This window comes from Toxoplasma gondii, chromosome IX (assembly GCF_000006565.2).
Source record: "Toxoplasma gondii ME49 chromosome IX, whole genome shotgun sequence".
NCBI lineage: Eukaryota > Apicomplexa > Conoidasida > Eucoccidiorida > Sarcocystidae > Toxoplasma > Toxoplasma gondii.
Genome location: NC_031477.1, coordinates 1,654,332 through 1,673,130, shown reverse-complemented (window position 1 = coordinate 1,673,130; position 18,799 = coordinate 1,654,332). Strand labels below are relative to the sequence as shown.

Genomic DNA, 18,799 nt, shown 5'->3' with positions numbered 1-18,799 from the left:
GCTGATAGCGGCCTTGTTCTCGCTGTGCACTTTGCATGCGAGGGCAAGCAACAGACTGCATGCAGAGAAAGAACGAGAAAGGCAGCGAACGGAGGCGTGCGTCACGAGAAACTCAGACACCCGCCAGTTTCCGCTTTCGTCTTCTCGCAGGAGACTCTCGTTTCCTCAATCCTTTCTCGATCTGCTCCTTTTCTCGACGTTTCGAGAGCTGTCGAGGCAAAGAACTCGTTCCCCGGTATACCCCGATGTTGTTGCCGAACGAAACACACGCGTCTCTCGGAGAAGGCCCTTCGCCAGACTGCGTTTTGCGATTCTGCCGCGTAGAAATCCAAGGTCCGAAAAAGGCTCCGACAAAGAACTGGAAACACTGTGATATGGGAACTGGGAGCTCCAGAGGAAACAGTCGGTAGCCGTTTCGGCGTCCCTCGCCTCTAGGCAAGGACGCGAAAGACAGGAAGGTAATTCGTAGAGGAAATGGCTATAACCCTCAGCACAGACAGAGGGAGAAACCTCGCGGATGAAGAGAAAAGGGAACAGCAAACTGTCAAGCGCGTGACCTGTAGAGAGAACTACACAGACGCAATGCCCTTTCGACGGCTGACACAGAGGGCTACCTCAGAGTCCAGGGAGAGGCAACGGGCAAGGGAGAAGGCAAAATGAGCGCGTTCCTGGACAAATGAGAAACCGACCGAACCGAGAACAGAGTGCTTGCTGGCTTTTTCTTTCAAAAAATGAAGAAGCGAACTCAAAAGGTGCAGAAAAGAAAAGTTTATGTATTTTCGCCGCAACAACCCTGCACGTTGGTATTGCACCTCTGAGTAGCTGTCGGGGAAGTCTGTTTGCTCGCAGACCTAAGACTGTGCTTGGCATTTATTCAAGAAGACGCAGTCCTCCAAGATGTCTTGTTTTTCTCGGCCTTCACTCTATTGAGGAAGTGAGGTTATTTCTTTTATCTGGCACGGTCAAGCGCTCGGGATCCGCACTCCCGTTCCGGAGTGTCTACGTGCGTCTGTTTAAAGCAGAGAATAACGAGTTTCGTTCGTTGAAGTATCGACAGAAGAAATGCAACAAACGTGACGACACACCGCTCCCTAAAGAGCGAGGAGGAATCACTTTTTTCGAGATCACCGTGGACACCGAAGCCGCGGAGCGTACATCCCAGAAAAACAGAGTCCAGAAACGCACAGAGGAGCACAACACAACAACATGAAGCGGTGTAACGAGTTGACCTGCCAGTGACCTATCTGGGAGTCGTTGTTCCGTCAAAATTTCGAGAAAAAACGGAAACAGAGGACTCTCTTGGTGGTGCTGCGTCGGAAAAAGCTTGAACATAGACTGGAGAAGCGAGATTAAAGGCAGGCAAAGAAAGTGGTTGTGTGCCAGAAGAAACAGCTTTAGGGACGGTGCAACAGGAAATAGAGGAAGCCTTCGATTCAGAGCGCACGAAAAAGAGACACGTGTACGCAAAAGAGGCTCACAGAGATGCACAGAGAGATCTGATTCAGGAGTCAAGTCGTAAAGCAGAGACTCCCGGGTGTAAAAGGCGTCATCGCCTCACCCTTCCTTTGAGTTGTCTGTTTTGCTGGCAAAATCAAGGAAAGAGCATCACTGGAGAGTTACGATCTCGGGGCTGGTCCGGAACACGACGATATGAAAAGGACGAAAAGCGTCGAGAGATCCGCAGAAATTCACACCCGTGGAGATTTTTGACCTGCGGAATCTACTTGAGGTCACGTTTGGGACGCCAGAAAGCGGTGAAATGCAGTCTGTGGTCGCGCTTCCGGTATGTGCAGCGAAAGACTGTGAGCAAAACGCTGCTTTCAAGAGGAAAAACGTGGCGGCCGTCGGATGTCGGAACTTGCTTTTTAGGGGAAGTGCTCTTGTTCACTGTTGAAAGTTTTTACTACTGTGTTTCTTTAACACTTGACTCTAAAAAGCTTAGCTTTGTCCATAATCAATCTTTGAAGAACTTTCCGGGGCGTATTCGCCTCTGGCCGAACAACACACGCGCTTGATTGCTTAACTCTCAAAAAAACAAAAGGAGAATGTGTCTCGTTTAACTGTCCAAAACCTTTGAAGAAGGCAGCGCTCGTGGATGGACTTCACCCACATCTCGCAAAGGCACGAGAGAGTTGCGCCTCGCCGCCGAACCTGCGAAAGATGCATGATTGTGTAGGAGAGACTCTGAAAACGATCACAGAAAGCATCCGCCGCCTCTCGCTAGGCTAAGGAAAAAGCAAGCCCCCGCAAGAAGCGATCTGTCGCAATTCGAGATTCGTTCCCTTTCACAAAACCATGTTGAACTCTGAGAAGTCATTCCGCAAGGGGCAATGTGAAGAGTCCGTTCTCGGTGCCTAAATGTGTCAGTTGCACCCCTTGTGATTCGGACCATTGATTTCGGAAAACAAAGTGACAAGGACTTCGCCCTTCTTCTCCCTTTACGCGCTATCCACGCCTGTTCTGCTGTAAATCCTCAAGGTCTCCTTTTACTCTTTGCTTCGGCGTCTGCCCTCAACTTCCAGCAAGAGAAACACTACTTGATTGGTATCAGTTCAGAAAGCAGCAGTGGCTGCGTGTGCTGTGACGGTGCCAGATGAGGACGCTGGAAGCGAACGGAGAGAGAAAAAGGAAAGAAGTGTGAGTAGCTCTGGAGTTGGCTGTAATCTCGAGAAATTTCTGTTTAATAACAACAAATGTCTGTGCTTCTCAATAGGAAGATCGCTATCGATGCATTGCTAGTAATGCGTAGCCATAAAAATGTGAACGTTGCGACACAGTTCAGCATATTCCTTTCCTGTAGAGTCGAATGTTCAAACGTTCACACATGTCATCACTTCGTACGTGTTTTGTAAACGAAAGGACACCTTAAGAAATTGGTGGCGGGGCTAAGAGCCACACGTTCTCATGTGTATTACGACTTGGTTTTTCTTTCGTTGAGAGCTGGCGCGCGACATTGCGACCGCAGAACCGAGCACTTTCGCGGCAATAATTCATTCTTTCAGATACGTGGGTTGCGAACAGACATGACGCACACGAGCGTGCCGAGGGTCCAAGACACGGAAAAATTCAAGGTTTCGTTTCTTCTTCGGGCACAAACGACCGAACGAACGGTCGAAAGACAAGTTGAACCCCAAGGCATATGAAGTGTCACCGAAACGCGAACAAGGAAACAAAGACTCCAAGCAAAAGCCTGCCTCAGACCCGGGCAAAATGCACATAAATGCACATACGGACACGCGAAGAACGCGGGCGGAGAAGAAACTTTGCCCGCCCGAAGCGCGGTTCCCAAACACGCAGTGTCTCGACAGAGTCGCCGTTCGAACTCTGCAGCGACAGCGCCTTTCTCCGAAAAAAGCAAACGAAACAATGGAAAATCCGCAATAAAGTGAGAAAGGTGTCTAATCGGAAGACTCGCCTTCGTCCGAATCGGCCGCGAAAGCTGAAAAACGATTGTTCGTCTTCACACCCGTCGACCCGGTAGCTGCTTGCGGCAACATCGCACGGGCCGGCCTGAAAAACATAGGACACAAGACCCACAAACGCATGTGGTGGCATGGACATGCAAAACGAGACGCACACTCACCAAGACTCACAGGAATACGACCTCACGTTTGGGAGAGAGATATTCAGCTACTTTCTCGATTCCACGGGCTTCTGTTACGTGCGGTCCACGCCGTCTCCCTTTACAGTTAATTCCTTGTCTGCAAGCAAAACAGTTATATCGGTCTTTTCTTCTGAACAGCAGCTGTCGTCCCGACTTGTGCACGCTTTTGCCGTCGTCTTTTCTCCGTTCTTTTTCTCCTCCGTTACGTCAGGGGCATGTCAGTGAAGTGACGAAACGCGTTTGATAGCGTAGCCACGTAGAAGCGCAAGCTGCATTTCTTTAGGCTTTGCAGCGGGTCTGCGTGGCGACTTGCTCAAGGGCGCACAGCCTCCGTTCTCTCCTCTGAAGCGCCAGCTTGTCAGCAGTCTCTTCAGCACCACCAAGCGAGCGCGTTTGACAGAGGACAGACTCCTGTGTACCCCATTACTCTCGGGAACTGAGGCAGACACTGGCAGCTGCCGACGCGGGACCGAACGACGCGAGGACACAAAAGAGACCGTGTTTCGCTTTCGTGGAGCAGCGACTGGCAAGTGCTCTTTCTCCCTCGTCGGCTTACACTCGAGGAGTCGGCGCCTGAGAGTCTTGTTCTCTCTCCTCCTCAGCAGCGCCAGGCTGCTCGCGGCGGTGCCCAGGTGTGTGTCGGCCTGCTGAAGAAACGGGGAGAGAGCATGTGCATTGCATCGGATAAAAACAGCGAAAGGACCCCCTGACGAGTCTCCATACTGCACGGACCGGAGATCTACGGGGTGCGTTCTGTTATGTTTAACATCCGCTTGGCTCGTTTGGAAACAAAGGACGTCGTGAGCCGTGTTCATTGCCCAAAAGACGAAACGAAAAGGACAAACAGCGACACAAGAGACAACAGGCCCTCTAGACGAAACAAGCGACGACCTGTGCATGCGTCACAGCGGATAAAGCAAGCAGAGCTTTATGTCCGTGCGACGACATGTGTCTAAGCCTACTCCCAGAAGCGACATACGGCCCTTAACTCTTTTATTTCTTGCGTTCTCGCTTACGCTGGTGGCCGTTGGAGATTCCTATGCCGTCTCCTGAAAGACGCCAAACACAAGACAAGAAAACTGCCTTGCACCTCTAGAGCACGACAACGGAAAACATCTGAAAGCGACCAGCACCTTGTCGCGACTAGATACAGCAAATACCATTGTAGAGGTCTAGTATATCATCCCTGCCCGGTACAGTAACATGTCAACGGCGGCTCTCTCGTTTCTCTCTCGCTATGTTTCTCAACGAAACGAGAAACCAAAGAAAGACGCACCTGCCCCTCTTCCCCCCGAAAGCACAAATGCGCTTTTCCCCTAAACGAGCTTGTCGTTGTCTCGCCTTCCTCGAGTGTATAGAAACCCTATCGCTGGTGGCCCCGTCCCCAGGAATGCGCTCATCCCCCCTCTTTTCGGTATCGCCGACGACGTCCGTTTTTCGCCTTTTTTTCGCCGCGAGCTGCCCCGCCGGCCGCCTCTTGTGTCGGATATCACATGCATCCATAATTCCTTTTTTCTCCCCCTTCGTCTCCGTTTCGTCGAACATACTCCCGCTGCAAAAGCGTCCTCCTCTCTGGCAACAAACGCCTGTCGGCTTACCTCGAAGTTTTCGGCCTCCTCGTCCCCTGCCGGCGCCGTCGGGTCTGCCGTCGACGCCCCGCCACATGCTTCGGCCTCTGTCCCCGCCCCGGCGCCGGAAGGACTTCTCTGCTTGAGGAAAGTCGTGAACAGGGGACGACGCCTGAGCCTCCCCGCGGCGTCTCCCCTTCTCACCCTCACCCTCGCACTGAGAACTGGCTTTCGCGCCTTGACAGTTCTGTTCCGCGTCATCGCCGTTCGGTGTCTCAGGCGTCTCTGCAGACACGCGACCAGAAGCCCGTGAAAAAAACCAAGGTGGAAACGGAAGCAGGCAGGTTTAGATCCGTCGCCAGACTGCATTCGCAGGTAGCCGACTTGTCGCGTTTGCAGAACAACAGACACAGAGACCGGAGAGTCTCACAAATTGAAAAAGAGAAACAACCGCGTGATCTATACACATACATAAACAAATATATATATATATATATACATACATATATACGTGTGGATATACATGGAAAGAACAACTACATACGCGTAAGTCTCTAGAAATTCGAATAGGCGTGCCTAGTTCATTCTGCTAAACCCGATATATATATATATATATATATGTATGTATATATATATATATATATATATATGTGCATATCGGATGAAATACAAGAGAAGACGACCAGTGCGCTGCGGAAGTCCATCCTCTGCGTTTCGAAAAGAAGCAAAGGGAAAAAACGGAAAAGCACAGGAAACGGAAAAACAGAGAAATGAAGGAATACCAAGAATATGCCAATCCGTAAAGCCGGAAAAAGCGAGAAAGACAGAAACGGAGAAGCCTGCGGATGAGCGAGACGGTTCTCTCGAACGCCGCTCACGACTAACGAAACACAGACAACAGCCACCGGCGCAACAGGCAAAAGAAAAGGCTCGCGCAATTACCCAAAGCAGAAAAAACGACGTTCGATCTCACCTGCATGTTGGAAGCGTTGATCCCCCGTGGCGTTCGTTCCTTGGTCGTCGCCCTGGAGAAAAAGACAGAACAGAGAACGCGGGAAAAATACGAGAGAAACAGGCGCCCAATGAAAAGCCGGCGCAGATCCTGCATGCAAGTCCAGCTGCACCTTCGTGGTGACAGGTGAAACCGACTCTCGCTTCCCCTCAAGGGGTGTCGTCACCTATTCTCCCAAAGCTGTGCCCTGATCTCTCAACCTCACCCTCCTGTCCCGTTTCTCCCTCCGTTGCTCGATTCCTCTCATATCATCGTCACTTTGTCTGTCCGTGTTACTTCTAATCCACCCATGTTGAAGATCCCTCTGCTTTGTCGCGGTCGCTATCGGTGAAGCTTCTTCGTCTGTACTTTTCGTTTCCCCGTCTCACCGTTCTCTCAGACGGCGTCGCGTCTCCTCCGTCCCCAGGGTAGCGCCGCCAGCGGGTTCTTTCCCCGCCGCGAAAGCGGCCGCCGCGTCCGCCTCTGGCGTCTCGATGCCCCGCGGTTCGTCGTCCTTCTTCGTCTCTCTTCTCAGGGCCTCCGTCATACCCCCTGGCAACCTGAAAGCTGTGCGGCGTCTCTTCCCCCTTGACGCGGCCATACCCGCTCGACCGCCCCCCTCTCTCGTACGCGCTCTGCGCCTGTCCCCGCACTTCGCGGTCATGCGGCTGCACGCTCCTTCTGCCCTTGCCCCGATCGCCCTCGCGTCCCTCCTCCTCGCCTTGACTGTCGGACGCAGCTCCAGAGGTCCCTGGGGTTTCCTCGTTGCTTCCTTCTCTCGGCGCGCTCTTCGGAGCCTGTGAGGTGCGCCCTGTCTCTTCGCGTCCCTCCAGAGAGTCTCCGACTTCGACTGTCTCCTCGGTGGCACCCGCGTCCCGCTTGGCGAGTCCGAGGACTTCGTTGCGCGCCTCCCAGACCGTCTGCAGAGACACAGTCGGAACAGAGCGAGACCAGGCATGTCCGCGAAGAACGGCAGGCACACGAAGGAGAAAAGGAAGAGAAAATAGGAAGAAAGAGAACGAAGATGAGAAAGAGAGAAAGAAAGGAGAGAAAACGAATGAAAAATAAAGAAAAGAAGGAGATCAAATAAAGGAAAGAAAGAAAAGAAATAGGAGAGGGGAGAGAAGAGCAGGAAGATATCGAAACATACCAACGGATGTGAGGGAGCGAATTCCATGAGACACCATCAACAGCGAAGATGCTAGGAGTCCAGCAACGGAGAGCGACGACGCGGTTTTTCACAGATGCAGATTGTCACTGTCACACAAAAACATAGTTTCTCCTCTTGCTTCTCTCGAAATCAAGTAACTCTCAGAAACCATCGCCATAAATACATACTTTCTTCACTACATAAATATATATATATATATATATCTTCGGTCAACATGAACCTCGAGCTGTGTCATGTTCTAGAAAAAATGTTGCTTTATTGAGTCTTGCACCGTTTCTTACCTGTCCCTGTTTCTGTTCAGGTTTGCTTAAAATGTCTGGGATCTTGTTTTCCTTCTTTTTTTCTTCTTCCTTTTCGTCTGCAGCCTTCCCCTTGACGTCTGTCGCCTGTGAGGGCAGCAGCTGCTCAGCCAGGCTGCGGATGCCCGAGGGCCTGTCGGCCTGAGGACCTGTCTCTCGGGCCTCGCCCCGGCCTGTCTCTCGGGCTCCACGATCCTGCGGGCCCTCGGCACTGAGCAGAGGCAGCATGCTGGTTTGTTCGCCGCCGCCAGCGAGCACGACCGTCTGGACGGCTCGGACGTGGATGGGGTTCTGGGGCTTTCGCGCCCAACTAGCGACACCGTCGTAGGAACCCGGGGTGGGGCCAGCAGGCCCCGGCGCACCGCGGCCCTCCTCACTCTCTCCGCGGGGCATGGGCGCCGCCAGCACGCCATCCCCAGACAACGCGGTTCGGTCTTGCTCCTTCCCGTCGGCGCCGCGCCCCACGGGGAGCAGGCCCTCGCCGGCCTGGTTGTTTACGGTGGGGCGGCAGACGCCCCTACCGCCGCCGGGCAAGAGGCTCGGCGAATCGTGCGGGCCCGCCCCGGCGCCCCGAGGCCCGGCGGAGACACTGCTCCGCCAGAGCGGCTCCTTCTGCGCGCCTGCAGGCGACGCCGGCCGGCCTCCGGAGCCGCCGCGAGGCGCCCCGTCCCCCTTTTGCATCGGCGGACTGCCTTGGACACTGCGGCCCCATATGCCCGGGCCCATCGAGGGCGATGCGTTTGGGGACGGCTGAAGAGACGAGGCGACTCCGCTGCGGGGCGGCGTCTGGGCGACGCCCTTCAGGGGCGAGCCCGGAGGCCCGCCGGGGCCCACGGGTATGGGAGCCAGCGACCCGGGACCTCGCCCCATCGAGTTCGAGCCCTTCGCTGGGGCCCCGGAGGGGGACGCCCCGCTCCCGCTCAACACTCCGACCGCCGTCGCGGCTCCACTGCCGCTTCGCGCCGACGGCGACGGGCCCAAAATGCCCCGACTGCTGTTGCCTCCATCTGGCGTCCCAGAAGGCGGCGTCCGTGCGCTCTCATCAGACCCGCGGGGCCCCAAGGCCCCTGTGTGCGAACCTATCTCAGACTGGGACCCGTATGAGGCGTAGGAAGGCGGGAGAAAGCCAGTTGCGGGTCGCCCCGAGTGGGCTCCGTGGGGCAGATACGGCGACAGCGGCGGATGCTGGAGGGGCGAAACACGCACAGGGTCCTCAGGAAGCACCGATGGCGTCCCTGCAGCCTCCTAAGACATAAACGACAGAGACACATCAGAACAGTGAAGGAGGTGCCAGCGATAATATACAAAGCACAATTAGATAACGCAAGCGAAAATCAGGGACGCCGGGAAACAACCCAAATGGGAAACGTATTTAACCTCACATTCAGTTGTTACATTTCCCTTTCGATCCGTAGTCTCTTTTTCAAGATGACCTATTCAATCGCTATCGCATCACTCTCTAACACACACCCCGCTTGTGCATTCGCAAAGCTTCAACATCGCTATCCCTTTCTCACCACCCTTCACCACCCTTCTTTTCATTATTTCTGGGTCTGTCTCTTGCTCTCACCTTCTTGCGCTGCCACTCGAACTCGTCTCTTGGTCTCGCGCCGCCGAACGGGTCGCCCGTCCGAGAGGGCTTTCGTTCTGTTTCCGTGCGTGCTTCGCCCTTAGCGATGCCTGAAGTTCTCCGGCCATGTTCGTCCTCCTGCAGGGCCTGGTGGCCCTTCGCGCCCGCGCTCGGGTCCTCGCCTGCGTCTTTCTCCGCGTGTCTCTCTGCCGAGTGTCTCCACGCCCCCGAATATAATCCGCTCCACTCGTCTCGCTCCTTTTCTCCCCTGTCGCGCCCGGGCCCTGGATGCGTATGCGCGGCCGTAGTCTGCTCCCCGCCCTCAGGGCCTTTCTGGGACCCGCCAGCCCTTCCCTTCTGTCTCCCGTCCTCTGTGGTGCCCGTCTGGGTTTCCTCGCGTCGCGCAAAAAGTACGCTCCCTCGCGCACTCGCTCCCCGCGGGCCTCGTGTCTCTTTGTCCGCGGGCTTCTCAGCCGCCCCTCGCCCCTTGGCCGCGTCGCCTCTCTTGAGACTGGGAACGGACATGTCGGCGGGCCCCAGGCCCGCGCCGGTCTCGCCTCGAGGTGAGACCGGTCCGGCACCCGAGGCCCGACGTTCACTCGACGCAGTAGCAAGAGAGTCGCCAAACGCCGGCGAAGCCCCAGAGCCCGTTGGCTGTCGCTTCGCCACCGGGTCGTCGATCGGCTTGGCCGCCCCAAAAATAGCAGGGTTCAGTTTCGGCGGCCTGGCGGAGAAACCACAAACCCAAAAAACGTCAAGCGCGAAGCAAATCTCTCTTTCCTTCATTGAACCACGAGACAGATGAAGCGTCTTTTTTCAAAAGAAAATCTCTTGGGCTTAGGGTAAACATGCGAGCGAACACTGATATCAGTCACACGGAAATCAGCAAGTGAATATGCGTAAGTACACATATATCGTTCCACCAGAACTCATGTTGTCCTCATACAGACGTGGCGCAACGTCTGCGCGTTTTTCTACTACACTTTCGGGGCCCCAAAACAAAGTGGCTGCTGTGCCGCTCATTGAAAGGTCTCTTCTCCGCACTTACTCTTCCCTCTCTCTCTCCCCTCAGTTCCCCTGTGTTCCTCTCCGTCCCACGCTTACTCGGCGGCCGCATCCAGGGGTTTGGATCGGGGCTTCAAGAGAAGTTTGGGCCTCTCTCTGGGAGGCTCAGGAGGTGCGGTCTCTTCCTTGTCTCCCGCCGCGGCGGCGCGCGGGCCCGCGCCTGCGCCGCTGGGCTCGTCTCTCCCTCGTGCCTTCTGGTCTGGGGCGCCGGCGCCGGGGCTCCGGGCTGTTCCTGCTCCTGTCTCTTTGCGCAACTCAGAGAAGTCGGGGCTCTTGGACTTCTTCCGTCGACCCGCGCCGAAGCCCGCGCCCCCGGCCTTGCCCGTGCCGTCGGGCTCGCGGCCGCGGTCGCCGCGCGCGCTTTCGTCCCCAGGGAAACCCTTGCGGCCGCCCTGAGGGCCCGCTGGGCCGGGGCCCGGAGCCGCGCCGTTGCTTCGGTAGGGCAGAGAGGCAGCTTGCTGGTGGAGGTCGGCGACTGCCTGGCCGTAGACGCCCCCAAAGCCGCGGCCGCCTCGCGGCAGAAGGTGGGGAGACCCTGCGGAGTGCAAGTGCCCCAGAGACCCGCTCCGAGTCGCCCTGGAGAGCAGATACGGCGAGCCGCCTTCCCCCGAGAGCAGCGGCGGGGACGAGATCGCCGAGATGCGCAGAACGCGCGCCGACACGCCCGAGCCTCCAGAGCCCGCCTGGCGAGAGGACCCGCGGAGGCCCTGAGAGGACGACAAACCCGCGCCGCGAGGCGGACGGTACAGCTTCCCGTGGAACGCCAGAGCTCGCTGTGCATCCTCCGGAGAATGGAACGTCACATACGCTGCCCAAGGGGATAAACAGAGGAGCGAAAAGCACCGATGAGGGCAAGAAAGACGGGCGGAGCGCATAAGAACAACGACCGCGCTATGGCAATGATTCGTGAGGATAGCCTTCGAGTGGATAACGAGAGCTCACACCGCTGGGGCTGTCTCTTCGTCTTGGGTAGTCAACAATGTCCATACACGACAGTTCTCCGTCCTTATAATCGACAACACGCCTTTCTTAGGGCCCCTGTCAATCCCTACTTCCTACAGCATTTTGAAATTCTTCTGCCTTCCTCTCAAGTGCTCAAGGGACTTGGATCCCCCTATGCACTTCTCCAGCCACTACGCATGTGCGAATGTCTTCCTAGGTGTCTCGACGCACGCTTGACAATACACCACGACGCGTACAATATCTATATGTCGAGACAGAGACAGACAGAAAGATAGACGGACGGATAAATAGATAGCTAGATAGGTAGACAGAAAGAGAGACAGAAAAATCTAGACACGTACATGCATGCACATGTAGATATATAGAGATTGTCAGAAGTGAACTGAAATTGATAAAGCCGTAGAAAGAGAAGTCGTTACGTTAGCGCTTCAGCCTTACCGCCGCACGTTGCATTGGGTCCGCCTTTGTTGCCCCTGTTGGCCTGTTCGCGTACAATGCGTACATTTCGCACGGTCAAGCCCGGCGCGAAAATGGAAGACACGTCTTCTTCCGTTACATGGGCGTCGAGCTCGGCGACATACACCTCAGTGAAAGGCCCTGTCACGCCGCCTTGCATGAAGCCCCCGTCGCCGAGGCCCACTGACGCCGGCGGCCCGTGGGGATGTCCATGGGGAGGGTTCACGAGACCTGTCACACGCGAGAACACACCGCAAGGCGCCCGAGAACGAGCCTTTCAAGAAGGGCGCAAGTATGAAGGGGAGAAACAGAGACACACTGAGTAGCTCCTTCATGGGTCGGGAAACTTGGAGACACCACGTGTCTCCATGCAAATACACGCACACGTACGCTCCACGTCCTGCTCGTTCGTTTGCCCCTCTGTCGTTCGGGCTTGCTCTCCCCCTCTCTGCTACGTCGCTCAGATCCACAGAACTCTTGTTCAACTCTGCCAACATGTTCGTCGAACCGGTGTAAGCGTTGCCGCGTCGTTCACGCATGCCACCGCTGGCCCGCAGTCAGACACTTTCTCAGCCTGTTCGCGCCTCGCAAAAGCGAAAACGTGAGTGGTAGTTTGTGTTGTGTGTCGTTGCGTATATTGATAAACAGAGGTGCTTGAAACGAGACAACTTATTTGACGGAACACGCTCTGGTGCATGCAGATCCTGAAAAACCTGACGCTCCGCGGAACACTCCCTAGGCTGTCTCCTGCTTCCCTCTCGTTGCCAACTTTCAGACTCACCTCCAAAGCGGGAGTCGACGAGGCCTCCGTAGCCGCCGCTGAACGAGCTCTGGCCTGGCACGCCTCGGCGGTAGCCGCCTGCGTCTGCATGCGACACGATGCCGTTTCCTGTGCTCCTGACGCTCGGCGGCTGGTAGCCGGACATGCCGAGGTCGAATTCTGGCGGCTCCACTTCCGCACTGGACATGGGGTCGAAGGACGGCGAGTCGAGGTCGTCGCTTTCGTCTGCCCATCTGTGGACGCGGACGGTCGAGGTGGTTGTTTCGCCGGACTTTTCCTCCTTTTTGCCTGCAGAGGCCGGCGACGCGCTGCCGTCTCCCGTCTCCTCTTCCTGGCTCTTGCCAGGCCCCGGGGTGGCTTCGGGCTGCGCGCGCGCCGCGCCCTCCTCGTGCTTCGCGGAGAGAGTCGATGTGCGAGCTTCCTGCTTCTCCGAAGGCGCCTGCTTGTCCGGAGTGTCGGAAGGCGGCGCGGCCGCGCCGGGAGGAACTACGGAGCAAGAGGGAGAGTCTGACGGCGTTGACTTTGGCGCCGCATCTGCTGGCGAACTGAGGACGGTCTCTTCGCACTTGCCGCCTTCAGCGACGGGAAGCGCGGGCTCTGTGGAACCCTGCGTCATGGCGCCTGAGTGACGGGGAAGGTCGGAAACCTAAAGTTGAAACAGAAGACGAAGGGGACGAAGCCGCAGAAGACGGACAAAAGGCCTTCCACAGAAACGTGAAGATCCGCAGCTACGTCCCGAGGAGCACGAAGCGACCGGGTGACAAGTCCAGCCACACTGACTAGGCGAGTGCGGCCCGGGCGACGCCTCGAGCAGCGACGTGGAACGCTCCTGCACCTCGCACTCGCGCGTCCGGGTCGCAGGGTCTCGGGAGGTTATCTGCTGACTCACTCAGGCGGGGATGTTTTGTGCGCACAGAAGAAAGACGGGTGCTCAAATGCAGGTGACGCGTCAAACGAGGGCAGGCGCCACTTCGCAGAGTGGAAGGCCTGGGATGCTTTGGGGGTTTAGGGTGACCGACGGAGTTTTCTACGGAGAGCTGCGGAAAACCGCGACACCAGCCAGTCGACGCAAAGACTCAAAGAGCATCCGCGAGCTTCACGTTTTGCCCCTTCGAATTGTAAGCAGCCGCGGTCGTGTCAGCAGCGGTCGACTGCTGGCTTCGATGGATTGGCAGTCTCGGTCTCGCATCTATCGGCAGCAATGCGACGGCTGGCAACCGAAACACGCAACCTGATTGAGGAACGACCTCGCACGGAAACGCATTCACAACATGCGAGCAAACCTTCAAACGCGTTGTGCAGGTTCGAGGCTGCTGGAGCTGCTCCGGACAGTCAGCGGCGCCGAAAAAAGCCGAGAACTCACAGCCGTGGCGCTACCTGCTCGTTGGACATCCATTCGAAGTGGTTGGCAGCAGAAGGAACAGAAATGGCCGAGGGAAGTGTGCGGTTGAAAAGGAACAGGAAGCCCGTCATCAACGCCGCCTCTAGCAGGTGTCTCTGAGCGTGTGCTGGACGCTTCCTTGGGTATCGAGGCAAAGGTCGGACACGCCTGCTCGCGAAACTGCGGCTCTCGAGGATCCACTCGTGGACTGGACGCAACTCATGCACGGTTCATTCGTCGTGCAGGTTTTTGACCGAGACGAAATGTAATGAGAGAAAAAAGAGGCTGGAGGAGACACCTTGCGCTTGTTCGCATTGGCATGGGGAGCAACTCGAGCAACGCGACAGGGCTCACGATAAGGCACGTGCGCCCAACAGGGCAAATCAGATGAACGCGACGCCAGGGAAAGGAAAAGGTCGACAGCCCAGAATTAGCCACGGAGAGGCGTGCAGAAAAAAGGGAGGGGAAATGTCCATCGAGATGGCCGCGAGCACACGCCGCTGCATGCCCAAGCAAAAGTCAAAGATTCTGCGTGACGGAGACAGGACGACCAATATTAGATTGAACAGCAGAGAAGTGGACACTGCTGCGAACGGAGTCAGTGTGTAGAGCATGCAAAGAAAAAGGGTGAAATCACCGACGAAAGAGCAGAGACGGGACAAGAACGTCCGTCGTGAGGGGCAGGGATCTACGTTCCCGAGAAAAGGCGGAAGACCGGCTTTCCTTTTCTATGCATTCGACACCCCCATTCTCCAGCTTCGATTCCGACAGATCTTCGTTTCCTTTTCATCGAAAACTGCTCTCCTTCAGGTTCCTTCCTCTCTCATACCAGCACCCGCCTCTCTCACCATCGCTGGCGTTTTTCGCAGTCCATCCTCAACGCGCGCGAGGCGGGGGGATTCTCCACCATGGGGTAAGCCGGACGGCGCGGGGCCGAAACTGGACGGCGAGTAACGTGGGTCCGCATCAGCTTCGACGATTTGCTTCAGAGTTCGTCCGCGGGGTGAGTTTGTCTTTGTCGTCGAGGCGTCTGCGTGAAGAAACTTCCGGCCAAAAACTGCATCTCCCCCATCCACACACCGCACTCTCAAACAGTGCCGGGGTTCTCTGTAGTCCGGCTTTGACGCGCGCCGCACTTTAAAGTCGCAACTAGCTTCCTCGCGGGCAAAAAAAGCGGAAAGAAGAGACGGGGTCTGTCTCGCAGTGTCGCTCGCGAGTTGCGATCTGTAATCAATGAAGCGACCGGTCGAACTCAGGGTGAATCACCCTGACCACTTGGGTGCCGTCACCGTGACTTCGAAGCGAGCGATTTCTCTGGGGTTCACCTGGGCAGCGCAGAGGAGGGTTTACCTCACTCGAAAGGACGAAAAAGAGCACGAACAACGATTCGGTCGCAACCTAGTGTGAAGCGTCTCCTTCTCCGCAGTCAATAGCCTAAGGGAGCGGGCGTCCAGAGATAGTCTTGTTGTATCGCACTCTCCGTTTTGCCGCAGCAAGCAGATGGACGCAGAAGAACTTGGCAGCACTCCCCTGATGCGCCGTCAGACAGAACGACGTGGGAACGCTATGGATCTTAAAGTTTCCATGCTTGTTCCTCACTGTATGTTGTACTGCGTTCCTTCGCGATGTTCAACGTCCGATGGCAGGCCTACATGAAACGGTAGAATGCTGCCTTCCTCGTCACCGACAAGTTTCCTAGTTACGCCCTGGTGCTTCAGTGTGGGGCGAGGCTTCGAGCCGTCAGTATCCGAACAAGAATTTTGAACAACGAAAACTTGCGAGGCCTCCGAACATGCCGAATTTTAAATGTAAATGAGAGGGAATGCAGCAACAGGTACGCGTCTGTTTTCAGGCATGGTGCCACAAGGGCATGGACAACAGAGGTAGCAGGCAGCACATCGCGAGCACGACTCAGTAACTTACCGGCAAAAACGATCAGTATCGGAAATATCGTGAGAAAGAAACGTGGTCGTCTCTCCACTTTCACCCACTTCACCAGCGAGGCTCAAGGCACGATTCTACGGTTCGATTTTATGGTCGGCACTGCACCTTCCATCCCCGTCTGTTCGTGCCAGAACAGCATGTAGATCTCCACCGGCTATCGTGTTGCGAACGCATACATTCGCGACCGGCACATCACTGCACTGCAGTTTTTCAGTCTTGATCTAGCACAAACTCTCCATTGTCACCTCAAGAACAACGCTGCCCGAGCCTCCGTGTTTCCTCCAGGCGATCCGGTAGTGTCACCATGGCGTGCGTCGTAGTATTTCTGGGTGACGGTCGGATAAAGTGCAAGGGTCACTGCAGCTGAAGAACCGAAACTATATGACGAATTCAGAATTAGACCTTTAAACCTTAGGTTCCTGAAGCCAGACGGGCTGCAACACGTATCTATAGGCGGCACTACTGAAGCATCCACGAGGAACTTTCTTGCCACGGTGTCCCACTTCTAGTCCGCAGATATCGCAAAGATCAGTGTGCCTGTCCTGGCGTCTCATACCCCTGGTCCTCTTTTCTGCTAAGCCACTCCACACCGCTTTTTCCTCCTAGGTCACACCACATCGTTTCAGTCATGCCTTCATTCGACTGAAGAACCAAAAGAAACACAAGGACGCGGTGAACCCGCGCACCAGATTAATCCTGGATGTGTTAACCATCGGTGATTGTCGTGCGAGGTGACCCCGATGTAGACAGTCTTGCATACGGTAAGCTGAGCCGACTGATGCTCAAGCGGGCGGTTGTTGTCTGTCAGGAAATTGCGTTGCGCTGCCGCAGGCACGCTATGTTCCGGTCCGGTACCTCGCATCAACTCAACCGTTGTGCGTACAGCAACCGTGTGTCCTGTAACGTGTATCCCGGTACACCACGCCCCCGGCACGTGTCTACGGCAAAACAGTAGGGCTTCCAGTAATCTACTGGATCGTCTGCGCTCTCAGAGTGCCGTTGGACACTGTCTGGTGCCCATCGTTGTAGCGTCGTCGCTCTGTTCCGGCTGGCTCAAAAGCGTTTACTAGCTTCCCTTCGCGAGTTCCCTTGAAATTAGCCTACACACGAGTGGTACTGAATAAGGTATTTTGAGGCGGAAGGCACACGCGCGTTCCACACGTGGTGATAAAACTTGCCTCGTGCGGTCAATAGTCGTTGCACCGGTGTGTGCGCCGGAAGGAGGGAACACTGGCTCTGTCGAGCTACCCCGATGTGTCACTGTGACACTCGAGGTTACTCATCGTTTGAGAGGCTCGGTTGAAAAACTGAGAGCGACGCTAGATCAAGCACGAATTATGGTGGTAGCGAATTACGGTACATTCATTCTTCTCGTTCTTGGTAACCGAACCTAGAATTCGATTTTCGTCACAAGAAACAACCCGTCCACAGATTCTCTGGTGAAGCTGCAGTTGTCGCACAAGTCTCGAGTGGCCGGGGCGACCATTGTATGCCGGTTCGTATTAGAATTTTCTCAAATGGATTACGGAGCAGCCAACACGCTTCCAACGCGACAGCGTTCCAGCTTCCTTTTGCCATATGGATTCTCTTAGCTGTAAGCAGCTCTAGACGTGCAAGTTGTATGCTGGTACGCCGGACCGCACCTTCTGTGGTGCCCGTGGCTACTGGGAGGTGATTTATTTGTCCCGACGAGGCAGAGTTGTAACGCTGGTTCTTCGCTCTTCTTCCACTTAGTTTTTCTGAACGTTTGCACGAGTCCAACGGTTTGATTTGGCACGTAGGGGAGCGGTTGTATGCCGTATATATGCTCCGCGCCCCGTGCGTGCTTCTTATTTTGCGTTGCATATATCTGAACAGCCACGGTGTATTTCTACGGGGGTCGTGGGAACCGTTAGTGCCCTTTACGGTTACTTTTTGTTCCTTCCTGAGTCGTCCTTTTCGCAGAGACGAAGGAGGCGGACAGGGGCTTTCTTACCTCTTGTCCGCATGGGACCCCCAGGGGGTTGAGTAGAATTAATGCACGTTGATGCCGCAGGACGATCTAACAACGAGCTCTCTTTTTTGAATCTTCGGTTGAGAGGAGCCACCTTCGGGAGTACCTTTTCCGAGGCGTGCGTGGTTTTCAGCAGAAGAAGCAAGAACTGGTATTGTGTCGGACCTTGCTGAGGAAGTCTACCCTCCCCTAGGAATGTCTTCTCTGATTACTGACGTGAAAGTCTAGTCCGCAAAGGCCACTTGCGTCGTTGTTAGCTGTCGCAGTCTCTCTGTTAAACGAAGATGGAACGGCAACCTTAACTAAAACGTGGCGGGGGCGCGCTGGAACACTCCGGGATACCTCTGAAGTTATTTGTTTTTGTTGTCGTTCCCATCCTCCAGCAACTCCGTAGAGGCCACTTCGACCCTCTAGCGAAGCCCGACGTTCCCAAACGCTGCGACCTTGTGTGTATCGCGGCATCAGAGGGGACAGGAGCGGGAAAAGACAAATCTCGGCAATTCAGTTGTGTCTCAGCTGACGTTTGGACGGGCTGTGGAGCCATTGTAAGCAATACTGATCGGTTCAGAGTTGAGGGAATCTGTCACGTGAGTCTGTCTACTAGTTTCGTGCTTGCGCTGCACGCTATTATGCGCTGCTGTCTTCCAACTGCTGACAAAGCACACAGTCACTCCACGAACAGCTGTATTTCTGGGTCCAGTGGCTCGGCCGATTATTCGTTCTCGGTCGTTTCGCATGGTATCCACGAGTGTTTTGTAGCTTTGGCTGTTCTCCATATCGTTTTGCTGACCCTCTATACTTTCATCCCCCCTCTCTAACTCCGATTCGCCAGCTCCATGTGCGTGGCTTCATAGAACGGGGCCTGTGCCTCTTCTCTCAGCTCGTCTCGCCACCGGCTCAAGCACGCCGAGGGAACTTCAGCATCGCTCTGTTTAAGGGGGGAACATTTCGTTTTTTCAGAAGGGTCTAGCGTTAGCAGCGAGGCACTGGTAGTTGAACGTAAGGTCACAAAC

The 18,799-nt window shown here is 55.5% G+C and overlaps 1 protein-coding gene across 1 annotated transcript; it reads right to left on the bottom strand.

The window, feature by feature from the left end:
• Positions 1-3,095: 3,095 nt before the first annotated feature.
• Positions 3,096-13,084, bottom strand: TGME49_265250 (RNA recognition motif-containing protein; the record flags this gene model as incomplete). Its single annotated transcript, XM_002368613.1, has 11 exons — positions 3,096-3,510; positions 4,161-4,251; positions 4,621-4,653; positions 5,203-5,457; positions 6,146-6,197; positions 6,553-7,083; positions 7,616-8,878; positions 9,204-9,927; positions 10,308-11,076; positions 11,670-11,918; positions 12,469-13,084. The coding sequence occupies 11 exons, from the start codon at positions 13,082-13,084 to the stop codon at positions 3,399-3,401; spliced, it is 4,695 nt and encodes a 1,564-aa protein (XP_002368654.1). The 3' UTR covers positions 3,096-3,398.
• Positions 13,085-18,799: the final 5,715 nt, after the last annotated feature.